The 15925-nt window shown below is 36.0% G+C and overlaps 1 protein-coding gene across 3 annotated transcripts in view; it reads right to left on the minus strand.

Annotated features, from left to right (window-relative positions):
• Positions 1-464: 464 nt before the first annotated feature.
• The window catches only part of GASK1B (golgi associated kinase 1B), a 50500-nt gene continuing 35039 nt past the window's right edge, over positions 465-15925 (minus strand). For all 3 annotated transcript variants that reach the window (XM_004777311.3, XM_004777310.3, XM_004777312.3), the window contains exons 4-5: positions 6066-6292; positions 465-3194 (exon numbers count right to left, since the gene is read on the minus strand). In XM_004777311.3, the coding sequence (XP_004777368.1) occupies positions 2987-3194; positions 6066-6292 (435 nt within the window). In that variant the 3' untranslated portion in view covers positions 465-2986. The remainder of the gene's footprint in view (positions 3195-6065; positions 6293-15925) is intronic.

Raw genomic sequence — 15925 nt, forward strand, 5'->3', positions numbered from 1 at the left:
TATTTTATTCATTAGATATAATGTAATATATATTTAAAGGTACAATGGAATAAACATGTTATTATACAAGTTCAGAGATTATAAATGTTTTAAGTATAAGTCTAAAGCATTTTATATTTTGATAAATTCCCCAGAATGCCTAATAAACTTAATAAATATGAATTTTACAAAGATAACCTTAACTATATAATTCTAAAACTCACCTCCAACAAAGAAAAACAAAAATTGTCATATCTGTTAACTAATTTGCATACCATCTAAGACAATGCTCTATGTACACCAGGGAAAGCAAATGATCACTAGTATCAATATCAAATAAATGTATATACAAACACAATCCAATAAAACTCTGTTTGTTTCTTTTGTCATGGACAGTGGTAGCAGACAGTCTTCTGTACTTAACTTCTGTGAAGTAATGCATGTACAAAAAAAAAAACCCATCTAAAAAATAAAAACCACGCATCTTTAATTTCTAATATTTTTATTACAGATTTTTAAGATATGTATTTATTTTCATATTATCAGCTTAAAGAAAATAAATCACATAAGAATAAACTTTTGTACTTCTGCCAAGGTAAATTGTTCTATTTCAAATTTATCAAGTTATAAATAAACCACATAATATGCTTATGTGAATGAAACCACAGTATAATCTGAGTGCACTAGAAAGGTACAGAATACTCTCATTGTTTCAGTAAGAGAAAAGAAGAGCATTACTTAGAATTAAAAGCCTGGCCCCGTAGCTATTCATTATTCAACAATAATACGGCATGAATTATTCAACTGATTATAAAACAAAACACATTGTTAAAAAGCAAAGGTGACTAAAATAAACATGTGTTCCAGGACCTTTCATTTAATATTAAGCATGTCAGAATCACTGGAGGCAAATAAGCAAAGCCAGACCCACATTAGGGAGAACCAAGCCACCCAAAGGCTGTGTAGCTTGGTACACAACATGAAAGCTGATTTCTAGAGAGACTGGATTCTCATCACTAATTTCACAAATTTGGATAAAGATGACCTATTCCATAAAAAGCTTATTAAAATGCAAATATGCCATCTCGATAAGACAAGGTATAAGGCAACCTGACAAAGTTCTTTCAAGTCAGTGGCTCAAAATAAAACCTTGGTCTCCAAGGTTTTGGTAGTCCAATTTTTTATTAAAATGCTGATTAATGAGAGAAAAGGGAGATCTTAAAAAACTCAAAGACAGCAAGTCAAAGTGGAGACTTGGGCAAACTAAAGAGTGCACAGAAAGTGTGAAACCAGAGAAAGGACCTCAGAGGGATAATGGAACAGTAGAATGGTCTGAAAACCACTTCTCCAAAGGTCAGCACAGCAAATACGGATGCTACAATGTAGTTCTTTAATATGAGTCTAGGAAAGTTACGATTAGATGGTCAAATGATCCCTCTCTCATTAGCCATCTTCTCTTCTAGTTACCATGTGTTGTTTTGACATTTTGCCCCTATATATTTGCATAAATTAGAATCCATAGGTATATATTTTTTAAAAAGACTAGTCTTTATTGTAATGTTTTAAATAGTTCTACTTTACAGTGGTGTTAAATGACCCTTGATTGGAACATAGAAAACGCAATGTTTTAGCAATAACATACAGAACTTAGAAAACAGAGACTAGAAAGCATTACAATACTCTTAAATTGTATTCTTCAGCTTTCAGGGGAAAAAGAAGTCAGTATAACAGTTTTTACATAAGGAGTGGGTGAGGTGGGGGGCAGGGATGATGACTTGTTTGAGATTTAAAACCTCTGTATGAATATTTATCATATGTGATGACAGGCATATCTTCCCAGGACACAAAGACCCAACATGTGAATACTGTATGTCCATGTCTTATGCCTAATTAGGAAGTTGGTAGAGGGTGTTTGGGGAAAATTATCTGAAGCTCAACATTGTCCAAATTCACCATTTTGATTCTAGTCATGTGCTTTCACTGAGGAGAGTCAGGTTTTAGTTTATTTTGTTCATATTTCTCCTATTAGAATAAGCTAAACAATATATTTAAATGCACTCCATACCTGGTTCTATTGTCCGTATCTGGGCAATATCATTTAAATCTGAAGAACACCACTATTATTAAGAAAATATACAAAAACTAGAATATATCATTTGTAAAAATGACAAAATTTGTTTAAAAAGCATCTATTAAAAAAAGGCACTCTGTAAGTATAATTTCAAATAGGTAACATAACTTAAAATTATTCAAGGTCTAAGCCACTAGACATCAGCTGGACCAAAACTAAGAAAACAAAACTACTGAATGCATAAATTGTCAGATTTGGATAGTTTCAATACTGAAGAGAAAATAAATATCTTTTAAAAAAAAGGAAACTATGATTCTTCTCAGATTCACAGGGATGGCCAATCATTTTATAGATACAGTAGAATATATAGTGGCGCTTTTTTGCAAATAACCCACCATTTCTGTGCAGAATTATCGTACAACCTGATGTTTTTGCAAATCACATGCCTCAGTTTTCCAATGCGGACCTGCCTCTGGATCGTACTCGGACAGCTCTGTTTCAACAATCAGACTGAAGAGTGTTAAGAGCCCTTCCCATCAGTACTTGGGCAGACCAGTCAATGTGGCATAAAATATGCTTTGTTGAAGGATCAGTACCTCTGTCTTACACTGTTCTTTTAAATGCATGACAAATGTTTTAACAAAGCTAGCTGGAATAATAATTGCAACCATCCTGTAAAATCAGATGTAGAGACTCACGTGACATGATGTTAGAGAAAAATGTGAACAAACGTTTTTTGAGCAATATATTTCTTAAAAGGTTTTAAGCCTGCTTATCATCTTCAGACCCATCATAAACACTTGGTTAAATTTATTTACTTTATATATTCATCTACACTGCCTCATTCCTATAAAGACTTGAGGCTTGTGTACCTATTTAAAAAAACAAAAACTAAAAATGCATAACTTTATCTAGTAATCTAACCAGAAGATCCTTTTATTCATTCATAGGTAATACCCTGGCCCCATGTGCATTGATGTAGGTAAGAAGGATTTTGGCTCTCTGCTCTACGACATCAATAAGCTTTTCTATTCCTTGTCTGCCTCCTTGACTTTCCCAATAAACTTTATCAAGAAACAGGGACTGAAGGAGTTTCTGCCGTAAGTGCTGGCTCTTCAAAACAGAAACTGCAGATTCGGGAAACCTGAGAAGATAAAATGATATTTCATTCTTAGTAATTGCTTAGAAATATTATGCCTTACCCAAATGCTTTGCCTTTCATTAATCTGGCATAAATCACACTCTCAAATAGTACCTGGAGAATGAAAATATTTTTGTCACTGTCAAGCTGACACTTCTCTTACTAATAATATACTAGAAGAATATGTTTCAAGGGAACTGAATTTTCTATGTTGAACTTTCCACTGAGAACCTGACATACTAACATCTTACTTAAAGTCATTATCTGCAGGCAAAGAGAGGCGTGGAATTAAAGAGTTCTGTTAGCCTGGCAAAAATACTTCCCTCAATCTTAAGCTCCATTTCACCCATAGAAACCACTTTAATCTGTCAAGTAGAATAGTATCCTCATAAGCGTCAACGTGGGGTTTTTATGCAAGAAGATATGAGAAGCAAAATGCTGACAAATGCATGACTGAATTTAATGTGAAATAATCCGAAATGTAGGTGGTAAGAAGAGAAAGGAATCATTCCATAATGCTCAATTAAATAAAGAATTACTTCTGATTCAGATTATACTTTAGGAATTCTGAGAATCTGGGAGCATTTTACTAAATTGGAATACTAAAGTGTTTTCATAAATTTAACAAAACTCGTGTTTTAGAAGCAGGCATTTCACCGTGACCCACCTCTGGAACACCTGAGGCCAATATGGAAGGGTCCTTGTTGAATTACCTTAAGAGAGTGGTTTGTGCTTCTTGCTTTTCATTTAGAAAGTAAAAACAAGCTGCCTACCATTTACATTATCTGAAGAACTTTATCAAGGTTCAAGTTTCATAAGGAGTGTTTTGCTGAATCTCCAATTGACCCCATCCAGCTTTCATTGAAATACTGATGAAAGCACAGTAAAAATACTGGGGTTGCACAGTAAATTTCATGCAAATGTAGTTGCTCCTTAACAACTAAACCAAGAATATATCCTTGTTTGAAGAATACAGTTTGCTGGAAGTTTCAGTCCTCCTAAATGCCTTTTCCAAATTTCAGTGGAGTGAGCTAAGGATGGCATTCAGGGGACATGAATGCAAGGAACCCAAGTGCTGTGATGCTGCAGAAAGACCAAAGGGCACAGAGCTGGACGTGCTTAATGACTCTGAGTAGGTGTGGAATTAATTAATGCTGATAAGATGCTCTGAGCTCCCTGAAGACATGTACTATATAATTTAGTGGCTATGGTATTAATTAAGTAAGCATTTTTGCTCTATGAAATATTTATAATCCATGATTTATAAATTCTATGACCCTTCAACTAATTTAGCTGTACCAGAATGTATGAGATGAAACCGTGAAAACCATGGATCTCTTTAGTGACTAATCCTTTTCACAAAAGAAAATTTTAAAAGTACTTGTCTGTGCATTACACTGATTAATAGGAATATTCTATGCATAAATCTGGGCTAGCAAAGTCTTCATTTTCGCTTTTCAATGTGTGACTTACTTATTCAAAAAAATTTTTTTGACTCCACTCATTACTCCTCATATTGCATTTAAAGTTAACTTCTTTCAAAGGATAAATAAAACAGTATTCATAATAATATGGATGTACTGAATAGATGAACCATATTCTCAGGCACTCCTAATTCCAAGAGAAAATTTAAAGACTTAAGAAGACCCCACAATATCAACTCAGTAAGTGATGCCTTCGGTCAATTTTTCCACACATAAAATTCCCTTAGTTTAGCCACTTTAAAGAAAGAATCTGTCATACATTCTACTTTCAATCCACAAAGAGATGTGAGAATGAGTATTAATGGGCAAGACATGGCAAAAACTCAGGAAACTGGGGCTCGCGAAACTCTCATGGGAATAGTATTGTCTCTAGTCCTGGAAGTACACAAAAACCACACTACCTAATGCGGAGTGCTAGGAAGAAATAATGAAACATGCTTTAGAGTGTTGTTAACAAAAATAAAAGGAACAGCTTGAATAACACAAGTTACTGTAGAAAAATGATTGGACTTGGATTTGAAAGATTCCGGTTCTACTCTCAATTTTAGACTCCTTCATGTGCTCTCCAGGAGTCACTTAGCTTCACACAGCTGGTTCGCTCTCTCACTAATGCACCCCTCTATTTCCAAGTCTCAAACATACCCGTGTCTTGGTCACTCTGATTTCTAAGGTAGGAAGGCTATGAAAGAGTGGCTATGATCTGGGGCCTGAAATCCAGCCTTGATCCCTATAGCTAAAATTGAATGGCCCAGACTCTACAGTGGGTTCCTGCCACTATTAAATGCATTAGTTTCCTTTATTTCCAAATAGATAAGCTCGACACTTTTGTCCCTAGTCTATGTCTATGAGAAAGATTTCCAAATGTTCAAAACCTTCCCACCTGAACTCAAACAGCTGCTGTCCTTTGATACTGTGTCCTAATCAGCAGATTAGCTCCAATTCCCCGCCACATTCAGAAAAATATCTTGAGTTTATTATACCTTTAGACATCCCACCACATCAGTAACTGTGTCTGTTAGTCCCCCTGCCCCATATCCTGATAATGGAGCTTCTGGCCACCTCCGTATCCCTACGTTGCCAGCTCCTATTCCAGAGATCCCTGCATGCTTCCAACTTTACCCACATGGATTTTCACAGTAAGGGCCAAGGAAACCTAGCAGGAATTTTGTAGGTTGCATGGGTTGGTGAAAGTGACACCATGGCTGCAGTCTTGTTCTGTTCTGCTTAGGTCTGTTTCCCATTTCTGGGCCTCCATCCCCAGATTCCACATCCACAATTCTTTTTCAAGGGTTAGATCAGTCACACATAGCATTTGAGTTTTCTCAAAACTTTACCACTTATTTAATAGAAATGTGATGTCCCATAGATGTTACTACATCTTAAAACTTACTCTTTGATGCCTTCTAACAATTTGAAGTTTAAGTTATCTTCACTTCTGTCAAAGAAACCCTTGTTGTCTATGAAGACCAAATGCCTTGGGTCATGCTTTCGCTGGATAATATGTGCTAGAGCCACAGAATCTTGGTTGTCACATTTTGGCCTCAGACCATTCTGTACACAGACATCTTCCTTTCGAGGTCGGAATCCACAGCAATTTGTATCTAAGCGATTATAAATCTGAAAATGGAAAGCGAAAACAAAATCTAAGATGCTGAGTGAAAACACAACTTGGGAAAATAAGATTTCTGAAGAATTAGTGCTTTCTAAATAGCTGACTTGCCAGAATCTAATAAGGCCAGGCTCATTTAATTAGAGGCAACTGTCAGAGGAAGTCCAAGGTTCATATCCCTCTGACTCAGCCATGGTTAAAAGCATTTCCAGCTTCTAACAGCTCCAAAGTCAGATCATCCAAGTTAGACATCTCCACCCTTAATATTCAAAGTTCCCACTGACATCATATGTAGACACATGGCCAGAAGAATCTCTGACTCTATTCATGGCAGAAGATAGAAACCACGGCACTTTTTTTTTTTTAAAGATTTTATTTATTTATTTGACAGAGAGGGACACAGCAAGAGAGAGAACACAGCAGAGGAAGTGGGAGAGGGAGAAGCAGGCACCCATATAGCAGGGAGTCTGATGAGGGGCTCAATCCCAGGACCCTGGGATCATGATCCCAAAGGCAGATGCTTAACAACTGAGCCACCCAGACACCCCTACCACTGCACTTTTATATACCTAAAGGCTATAGCTCATTTTTTTTTTCCTCTAGCTGGATTATAGAAAACCTAACTTATCTCAGTGGCTCTAAAAGTTAACTGCATCCTCTAACCTTTTTGGACTTTAGAATTACACTAACCTGAAATAAGTAACATGGAATAAATCTTTTGAAAAGATGTGACATCCAGCAATCATAACAAGAAGCACTACCTATATGGAGCCCACAGCTAGATTCTAAATAAGTGAGCAAGATGAACAAAATTATTGGGCCCAGTGGGGTTTATTACGGGGATAGGGTTCCTATCCTATAGAAGAAGTAAACAAATTAATTAGAAAGGGAGACCTGTGTTATTTCCATTTCCTTTAGGCACAAAAGAAATGATATTTATTAATCAGGGTAAATTAAAGCCTCAAGCTAGGAATTAGATAAGTTTCAAGTCCAATCTCTATGACCTTGTGTAGATTCCTTTACATCACTGACTTTCAATTTAATTACCTATGTAATAGGAATGATACTATGGCACTGTACATTGTACAATTAGTGAGGATAGTAATGAAAATGTTTATACACCATCCAGCCCTCACCCAGGCATCTAGAATATACTCCAAAAGATGGAAAGTTATTATTTTTGAAACCCACACATACACACTGTATGAATTGATTTACCTCAAAACAAGCTTCCAAGACAAAAGGCAATTTCTCCATATTTATGAAGAAAAATTGAGCTTCAGAGAGGTTAAAAAATCCTCTCTGGGGGCACCTGGGTGGCTCAGTGGGGTAAAGCCTCTGTCTTCAGCTCAGGTCACCATCCCAGGGTCCTGGGATCAAGCCCCGCATCGGGCTCTCTGCCAGGCAGGGAGCCTGTGCCTGCCTCTCTGCCTACTTGTGATCTCTGTCTGTCAAATAAATAAAAATCTTAAAAAAAAAATCCACTCTGAGTAGGATAGAAGTAAGTAGCAAAGTTAAGATTTAGACACAGCTATCGTTTCTCGGCCTTTTGGCTAAGATCAAGTGTAGGCACAGGTATATTTGTCTCCAAAATTCCAAGATTTTCCTCCCAATACATCATGTCGAATAGTTTAAGGCTAATCAAAGAAAATACATATGCTCATGATTCAAAAGATGGCTGGACATAACACTGTCACTTTTATTCCTTTGACACTAAATTTCAATTATTTCTCTTTCTCTGTTTTTACAGATCTTGTGGAGCTAGCCACACTTAAGAGGTCAACTGCTCAATAAGGAATGCAGAAAGTGTAGTACCAAAAAGATAAAAGAAAGTGTAGTACCAAAATTTAGCCTACTTTGAAATGATGATTCATTCATTCATTCATTCATCCAACAAATTTTTTGACCGTCTCCCATCCATCAGTGGGGTAAGGCACCAAGACAAATATTGCCCATGCTCAGTACCACCACACCATCACTACTCCCAGAGGAAAATGAAGTGGTCATTTAATTTTGCCTTCCTACCACAGCAAACTTTAAGAACTGGACAAATGACCTTTGTCTCTGTTTTCTGCACATAAGTGAACTTTGTATCAAATAGCATATCTTGAGAAACAGGGATTATAAAAGAGGTCAGCCTAAGCCAATTTTCTGTGACATTTATATAAAACCAGTCACATGGGACAAGGGTGGTTAGTGAGCCAAGAAGCATTTGGATAATGCAGAGGATACATTGCTGATCTACAAGCAACCTACAGATAAAGGGAGGACTGTCTGGATTGGTTCCAGACAACTGATCCATGGGGCTATAAGTCTAAGCAATGATTTATCCAAAATGTCACTTAGGCTGACTGCAGAGAACAGTAAGTTCCCACTCTGGTTAAAGTGTCTTTGTCTGACATGAGCACAGGGGTTGCCCAAAGGTAAGCAAGAGTGACCCAAGCAAATCACTATAGGTTAAATGAAAAAAAGCACAAATGAGAACTATAAGAAAAAATTATTGAATCTCTTCACTTCAAACAATTTGATCCACTTTGTGTAGTACCTTGACTTCCTTTGAATATAAGAGAAATCAAGTGACGTAAAGAGATTGCATCTGATTGCCAATTATTTAAGATCAGGGAGTCAGGGAGAACATGAAAAATAATCCTTCTAGAAGCTGCTTCTCATCCAATTTCCCCTCTTTTATAATTCCCAAAGAATCTCTATACCATGCTCCAACATCATCATATGCTTATAACCTGTCATAATGGCATTATATAATAGAAAAAAAAAACATAAATCCTATTTAATTTTGACCACAACATTCAAGGTCTGTTACAAAGGATAAATGGTAGGCATTTTAGTTTTAATGATTAATCTATCAACCGCTTAATAAATGGTACCCCGAACCCTGAGCTTTTTCTTCATTGTTGATTTCATATCAGTGAAGAAAAGACTAAGAATTATAGCTACATTTCTGTTGTTTCTACAAAAAAGCCATGAGTCAAAAATATTAATGTTAAATAATAAGCTCTTCAGAGTCCAGATATCAACTCTCAGTACTCCTATAAATATTATACTTTTCTATTTTTAAACTACAAGAAAACATTAAAAGTTAGAGGTGGAAAAGACCGATTTAGGTCATTTTTTTTATTGCCTTCCCAGCATTAGATTGTTTCCTACAGTGTATTTTTAAAGTGCTTTGTCTGATCTAATTTTGAATCACTCAACAGTCTGTGATGATTTCACCACTTCCCTGACAGACTGTTATGCTATTCAAGTCTAACAGACCTTATTATTAAAAATGGGTGTGTGTTCGGCTCAACTTCTTGTCCAGAAAATGTTCACCGCCCCCTTTTATTTGGACGTACATGTGAAGTTGGTAGGTGTATGTTAATACATGTTGAGTGTGTGTGGGGTGGTGTGAGTGTGTACACCTACAAATATAGAATCAGGTTGCAAGGCTTCAAATAATCTGGGTTTCTCTTCATTTTTCTTATCCTTTAAGTAAAGTAAATTATGTCTTTGTATTATTGTCCTTGTCTAGCAGGGGCTTAAGTAGCTCTTAAATCTTATTCCCTAGCTTTTCTCAGAATTTTGTTTGTAGTCTTCCTTTTGAATTCACATTCACTATACCAAAAATAATTTGACCACAAAACCATAATCCACTCCCTTAAATTCAGTGCCATATTGCTAGGCATTTAATTTAGTTATATATTGAATTTATTTCTGCTTACTTCCAAGGGAGTTTATCAATTTTTTTAAAGCCTAATAAAGCATATCCTAGATAGCTGTAAATCTATAATATGGTTTTAATATATATTTTTTGGCTCACATAGTAAAACTATCATTTCATTTAACTACCACATAATTAATCACTATTGTTCACATCTATGGGTCTATATACTTAGATAATTCTCCTACAAAGAAGACTCATTGGGGGTAAATCTTACCAGTTAAGCGATTGTGAGTATTGATCATCATTATTGCAACTTATTCAAATTCACAACCTCTCACTCTTTAAAACAAGGAAAATCTTTTACAGAAGTAATCTTCTAGATTACTACCAATCATCATTTTCCATAAAATTGCTCTTTCCTCTTTTAGGAAAATATATATTTTCAATGTTTACCTAACTAAAATTATACTCAGAAAAATCCAGGTGTTCCAGCCAAATTTTTTGTTGTTGTTGTTGGGAATATTTTTAGATACACTGCCTTCTTCTAAAATTCCTTTTTTTAATTCTATTTTTCCTTTTGGGGGTGTAACTTTTGCCTGCATGAAAAAAGTATCTTTTGAGTGACTCAGTTAAGTCACTAAACAAGGATGCCTCTGCTGCACTGACCAGCTCTCCAAAGCCCCATAAGAATCTATAGAAATCCAATGACTTTCCACCCTTTTGCACACCACCCATTCTAGCTGTGTCTTCAAAAAGTGGGTCTATCAAAGCAATGGCTTCATAGCTTCTTTTTCCTCAAAGCAATGAAATTAAATAACTAATTTCAGGCAATGTCTAAACAAAAGCAAGAAAAAAATATTCTAAGAGTGCTGCTAATATTAATGAAAAACACAAGAGCAGTCATCTACTGAGTGTTTAGTATGTGCCAGGAACTGTACACTTAATGCTTTACATGTATCATTGCATGCCTGCCAACAGTCCTGTCTGAATGAAGCAAGTGAAGAACAAGGAGGCTGGTTGACTGACCCAAGGTCCCTCATTTCATAAAAGATAGAACTTGGGATTCTAACCCAGATATTCATGCCCTTCTCCATTCTGATAATCTCTCTCACATGCAGCCAATGTGGTGGGGGGAAAAAAAAAAAAAGCAAGTGCACTTGTATAGAATACTAAATTACTGAATGTCACTACATTCAGTAAATACTGGTTATAAAGTTTCAGCAGAAATACAAAAAACTGCAGTTCAGGTAAAAACACATGAAGGAGAGGATGTTACGGTTGTGTTTTGAGGGACAGGAAGTATTAACTAAAAAATAGACAAAAGCATGAAGGTAGGCAATCAAAAGACATCTTTAGAAACTGAGAGTACATGAGACCAGTGCTTCTCAGAATGTCTGTAGTGAAAGACCAGGGGTTTTTGTTTTTTTCTTTCCTTCAGCCCCACAATCTATATGGATTGTTGTTTGTTAAATGATACTGATAATTATAGTAATAATAATTATAATAATAATTTATTACTAGAGAAATAAAATACAAAATACCAGCCAAATATTTGAATCAACAGATGAAATTCCCCTACCAAATGGCCATCAAAGTTTCTAAGTGCTTATTTGCAATTTTTGTACTTGTCATGGACTAATAAATTGGCAGGTTGAGTCACTCAAAATGAGTCACATTTTAAGTAGGATAATGCAGGACAGTTCTGTCGAGGATTAGGGGAACATGAAGGCAAGTAGCAGAGCAAAAGGTGGATAAAAGTATTGTACCCAATAGGGAAAGCCAAATTTCTGAAGGGTCTTCAATTTTCACTATCATTTTCTCAAATAGAGCTGGAAGGAAGGTAAAAACAAGGGAGCAGGGCATCAGAGGGAAATGTTAAAAAGAACAAAAACTGAAGGTAATCAAGACAGAGTGTAGTTGGAAGCTGAAGAGAGAGGAAAATGAAGATGTTCCTCCTCACATAGATTAGAAATTCCCCCGATCCAAATATTTTTCTCATTCAACTCTTTTAGTTAAATTACATAACCCTGTAGATTTTTTCTACTACCGTTTTTGTACACCTCTTTAAAGGTCTCAGTGAGCATATGTGTGTAGGTATGTGTGCATTTCTGGTTGGTGAGTCAATATCTTAAGATCTCACCATCTCTTTTCAGGCCATTTGTTTTTATCCACTTAAAATTCGTACTTTTAAAAGAAAACTGTATTTTTAAAGAGAAAGTTTAAAGAATGTAATAACATGTAGTAAGTAGAAGTTAACAGTTTACCATAGCAACTCATCCAATACTTGGCACATAGTAGGCACTTGATAAGTGTGTATTATAAAAAGAACCCCGGAGAGTTGGTATTCACTGTGAATTTCGCTATTTGCAAAACTCCTTCAAAACCCTGTTTTCTACTGGGAAGAATCAAATACAAAATAATGGTGGCAAAGGAAGACATGGGTCTTTTTTAAAGTAGCATCCAGTGAATGAAGGGGGAAAAAAAAATTGAAAGGGAGCAAAAGATGGAACTGCCTGTGCTTGCCATTTCTCTTGGTTGGCTCCCTTATTTGGATTTAATTTCACTAACCATGGACCAGAAACTGCTATATCCCACAGACAGTCTGCCCTAACACCTTGCCAGTACTAGGCATTTCATAAATACATAACAAGCAGATGGGACAGAAAAGCAATAGGGCATCCTTTTGTATAATTAACAGTTTCCTGGAATATTCCTTTGATTCCCAGTTATCTCACTGTCGGGCGCCTGGGTGGCTCAGTGGGTTGGGCCGCTGCTTTCGGCTCAGGTCATGATCTCAGAGTCCTGGGATCGAGTCCCGCATCGGGCTCTCAGCAGGGAGCCTGCTTCCCTCTCTCTCTCTCTCTGCCTGCCTCTCTATCTACTTGTGATTTCTCTCTGTCAAATAAATAAATAAAATCTTAAAAAAAAAAAAAAAAAGATTTAAAAAAAAAAAGAAAGCTTGTTTTGTCATTTTGTCAAATTATCATTTGTTTTTAGGAAATGCATGGAGGAGGGGAAGTCTTATTGTCTCATTTTCAACAATTAACTTATTTCAAAAAGGCATAAAGACAGTGAGGATCACAACTAGTATCAGCCCTACCCTAGGTACAGAAAAACACGGAAACATATAGACTTACTTATTTATATGCTAATAACACATAATTAGAAAAGCCTTGTATGTGAATGTGTCTTGATGTGAATTTGTGTACTGTTACCATGTTACCAGCGAAACTAGATGGATCCCTGTAGTCTAATGAATGTATAAAGGTAGACCAGATCATAGAGAAGAGCAACCTCAAACAAATCCCATAGTCCCCAGGGTACTTGTTAATACAGACTTAGTGTCTTACCTTGCTCTATACAAGCAAAAGCAAAAGTGTTCTCAGCAGCCTGTACCTGTATCACTTGGGAACTCTCACCTCATAAAATAACAGATTTCATTTTTGTTCTTTGCTGCCATGGCAACGGGTGCCCATTAAATTACTCTGCATGTAAATGTGACTAGCAAAATATCTGATGAACACTAAGAAAAGTAAAAATAGTTCTCAATATATATACCTAACAATGGCCGTAGGCTCACTTTTGCCTCTGCCTCTGGAAAGAAGAGTCATTTGCTCTATACTACTCAGTCTCTAGAATTCCACATTTAAAAATATCTATCAATATGAACCAATTCAATGCAGCATGTCTAGTTTCTTCCAAGTTACTGAATCGTAAGTTAAGATGGAATAGTATTTCTTTATGCAGAAGTAAAAACATGTTTAATGCTATGATATATTTGGATCTATTTCTATAAATGCAATGTTTAGAACCCAGATACTGTACCTCTGAATAAGTACCAAAAGTCAAACATCATTCTGCCCCAGAAAGACTAAAGAGAGTCACCAGACAAATGATAATCTATTTTTAGAGAAAGAAAATCCACAATCTGTAATTTGCACAAGTAGAGCTGCATGGAAATAGACTCTGCCAAAGGCACACCCATTTTCCTGTAAAAACTTATAAAGAAAACTAAGAGAAATAATTTTTACATTTTATAAAGTTCTGATTTATGAAATGGGTTTATATTAAACAAAGAAAATTAAAACAAGAATAATATAAGTAAAATGTTTAAAAAGTGCCTTCTTTTGAGGATATGAAACACCATTTTTAACAATTTAATATTAAATAGGGTTGTAAACACTTAAGATTACATATACTTATAGCTGAGGTAAATACTGTCACTAAAAACTTTCTTTCCTTGACTTGACTATATTAACTTTCAGTATTCTCATGAAATTTCTATCACTCTTATTTTCCCCTAAATGTAGTATTTTACTATAAGGATATTGGCAAAAATAAGATAATCTAAATGACTAGGCAAAAACGCAATTGTGATTATAGTGACAAAGTTCCTTCGCTTGATGTCACTTTTGTCAGGCTCCTGAACCTTTCTCCTAGGCCCATCTAGGCACTTCCATATACAATCCAGTTTTAGCAAGTCAGTTTAACCAGAACCCTGCCACCATTGATATATGATCGCATTCATCTTCCACTGGCCCCCAGGGATATGTCTGATTGCCCTGGTCGGTCTTCAGCAAGAATCTGGTTAGACCAGTTAAACCAGACCTCCTCTTAATCCTGGCACTTCCTCTTCATAATTTCCCTTCCCACTGACCCCATGCTGTATTCAGGGCGGAGCCCAGTCTCTCTCTCCCACTGGAATATCCCATTACAGTGGTCCCTATACCTACAACCATTATCACCAATAAAGTCTTCTTTGACTGTCTTTACCAATGTCACTGACTATTTCTTCAACAATGATTAACAAAATCTAATATAACATATCTAAAAGCTATTTAAACTTGGGGTGCCTGGGTGGCTCAGTGGGTTAAAGCCTCTGCCTTCTGCTCAGGTCATGATCCCAGGGTTCTGGGATCGAGCCCCGCATGGGGCTCTCTGCTCAGCAGGGACCCTGCTTCCTCCTCTTTCTCTGCCTACCTCTCAGCCTACTTGTAATCTCTGCCTGTCAAATAAATAAATAAAATCTTTAAAAAAAAAAAAGCTATTTAAACTTATATCTTTCAATGGAAATTGGTTCTCTTTATAAAAAGCTAACTAATTCTGACAGACTGATTATTCTCTGGTTATTGAAAAATAAGTAATACTTGAGAGTAGAATGGTGGTTTCCAGGGGCTGGGAAGTGAGGAAATGAACAGATGTTGGTAAAAGGGTACAAGCTTTTAGTTGCCAGTTGGGTAAAATCTGAGGATCAGACCATGGTTAATAATATTGTATTGTATACTTTAAATTTGCAGAGAAGATCTTAAGCATTCTCTCCCACACACATACAAAAGGTAACTATGTGAGGTGACAGGCATTTAGTTACCTTGATTGTGGTAAATATTTCACATGTATACAAACATCAGATCACCACACTCTACACTTTAAGTATATACAGTTGTGTTTGTCAAGTATACTTCAATAGAACTGGAAATAAAACTAAATAAAGTTGAGTTTCGACCTTTTTCAAAGATTACTGCTACATGCACTTACATACTTACAGAAGTTCCCATTTGAAGACAGATTTGTTTTAATTCTCTTTAGGATAGCAAGTAGCTATAAAGTAAGCCCTTTATGCAGCTTCGATACAAAAATCCCAGGATACTGCTAACTCACTTTACATTATAAAGTTTCTAATTATCAAAATAACCCAAAGGGACATACATCATCTTTTCCCACATTACAAGTAAGGAAAAAATTCAAAGATGGTAAGTAACTTGCCCAAGGAGACAAAACTAGTGTATGATGCGAACTTCTACCAACTTCTGCCTGACTCATCACAATGCCTTCCAGGGTAGAAAAGACAAGCTTTTTGCTTTCATGAAGATCACAGTCTGATGCTTCTAAGTATGATGCACTGTGCCTGATCCATCATGTTTTACAGAGTGCACGTACTCAAAAACTGTCTGTTGAAAAAATGAAAGAATGAATATGGGCA

The sequence above is a fragment of the Mustela putorius genome, unplaced genomic scaffold (assembly GCF_011764305.1).
Source record: "Mustela putorius furo isolate JIRA1106 unplaced genomic scaffold, ASM1176430v1.1 tig00000056_pilon_pilon_pilon, whole genome shotgun sequence".
Taxonomy (NCBI): Eukaryota; Metazoa; Chordata; class Mammalia; order Carnivora; family Mustelidae; genus Mustela; species Mustela putorius.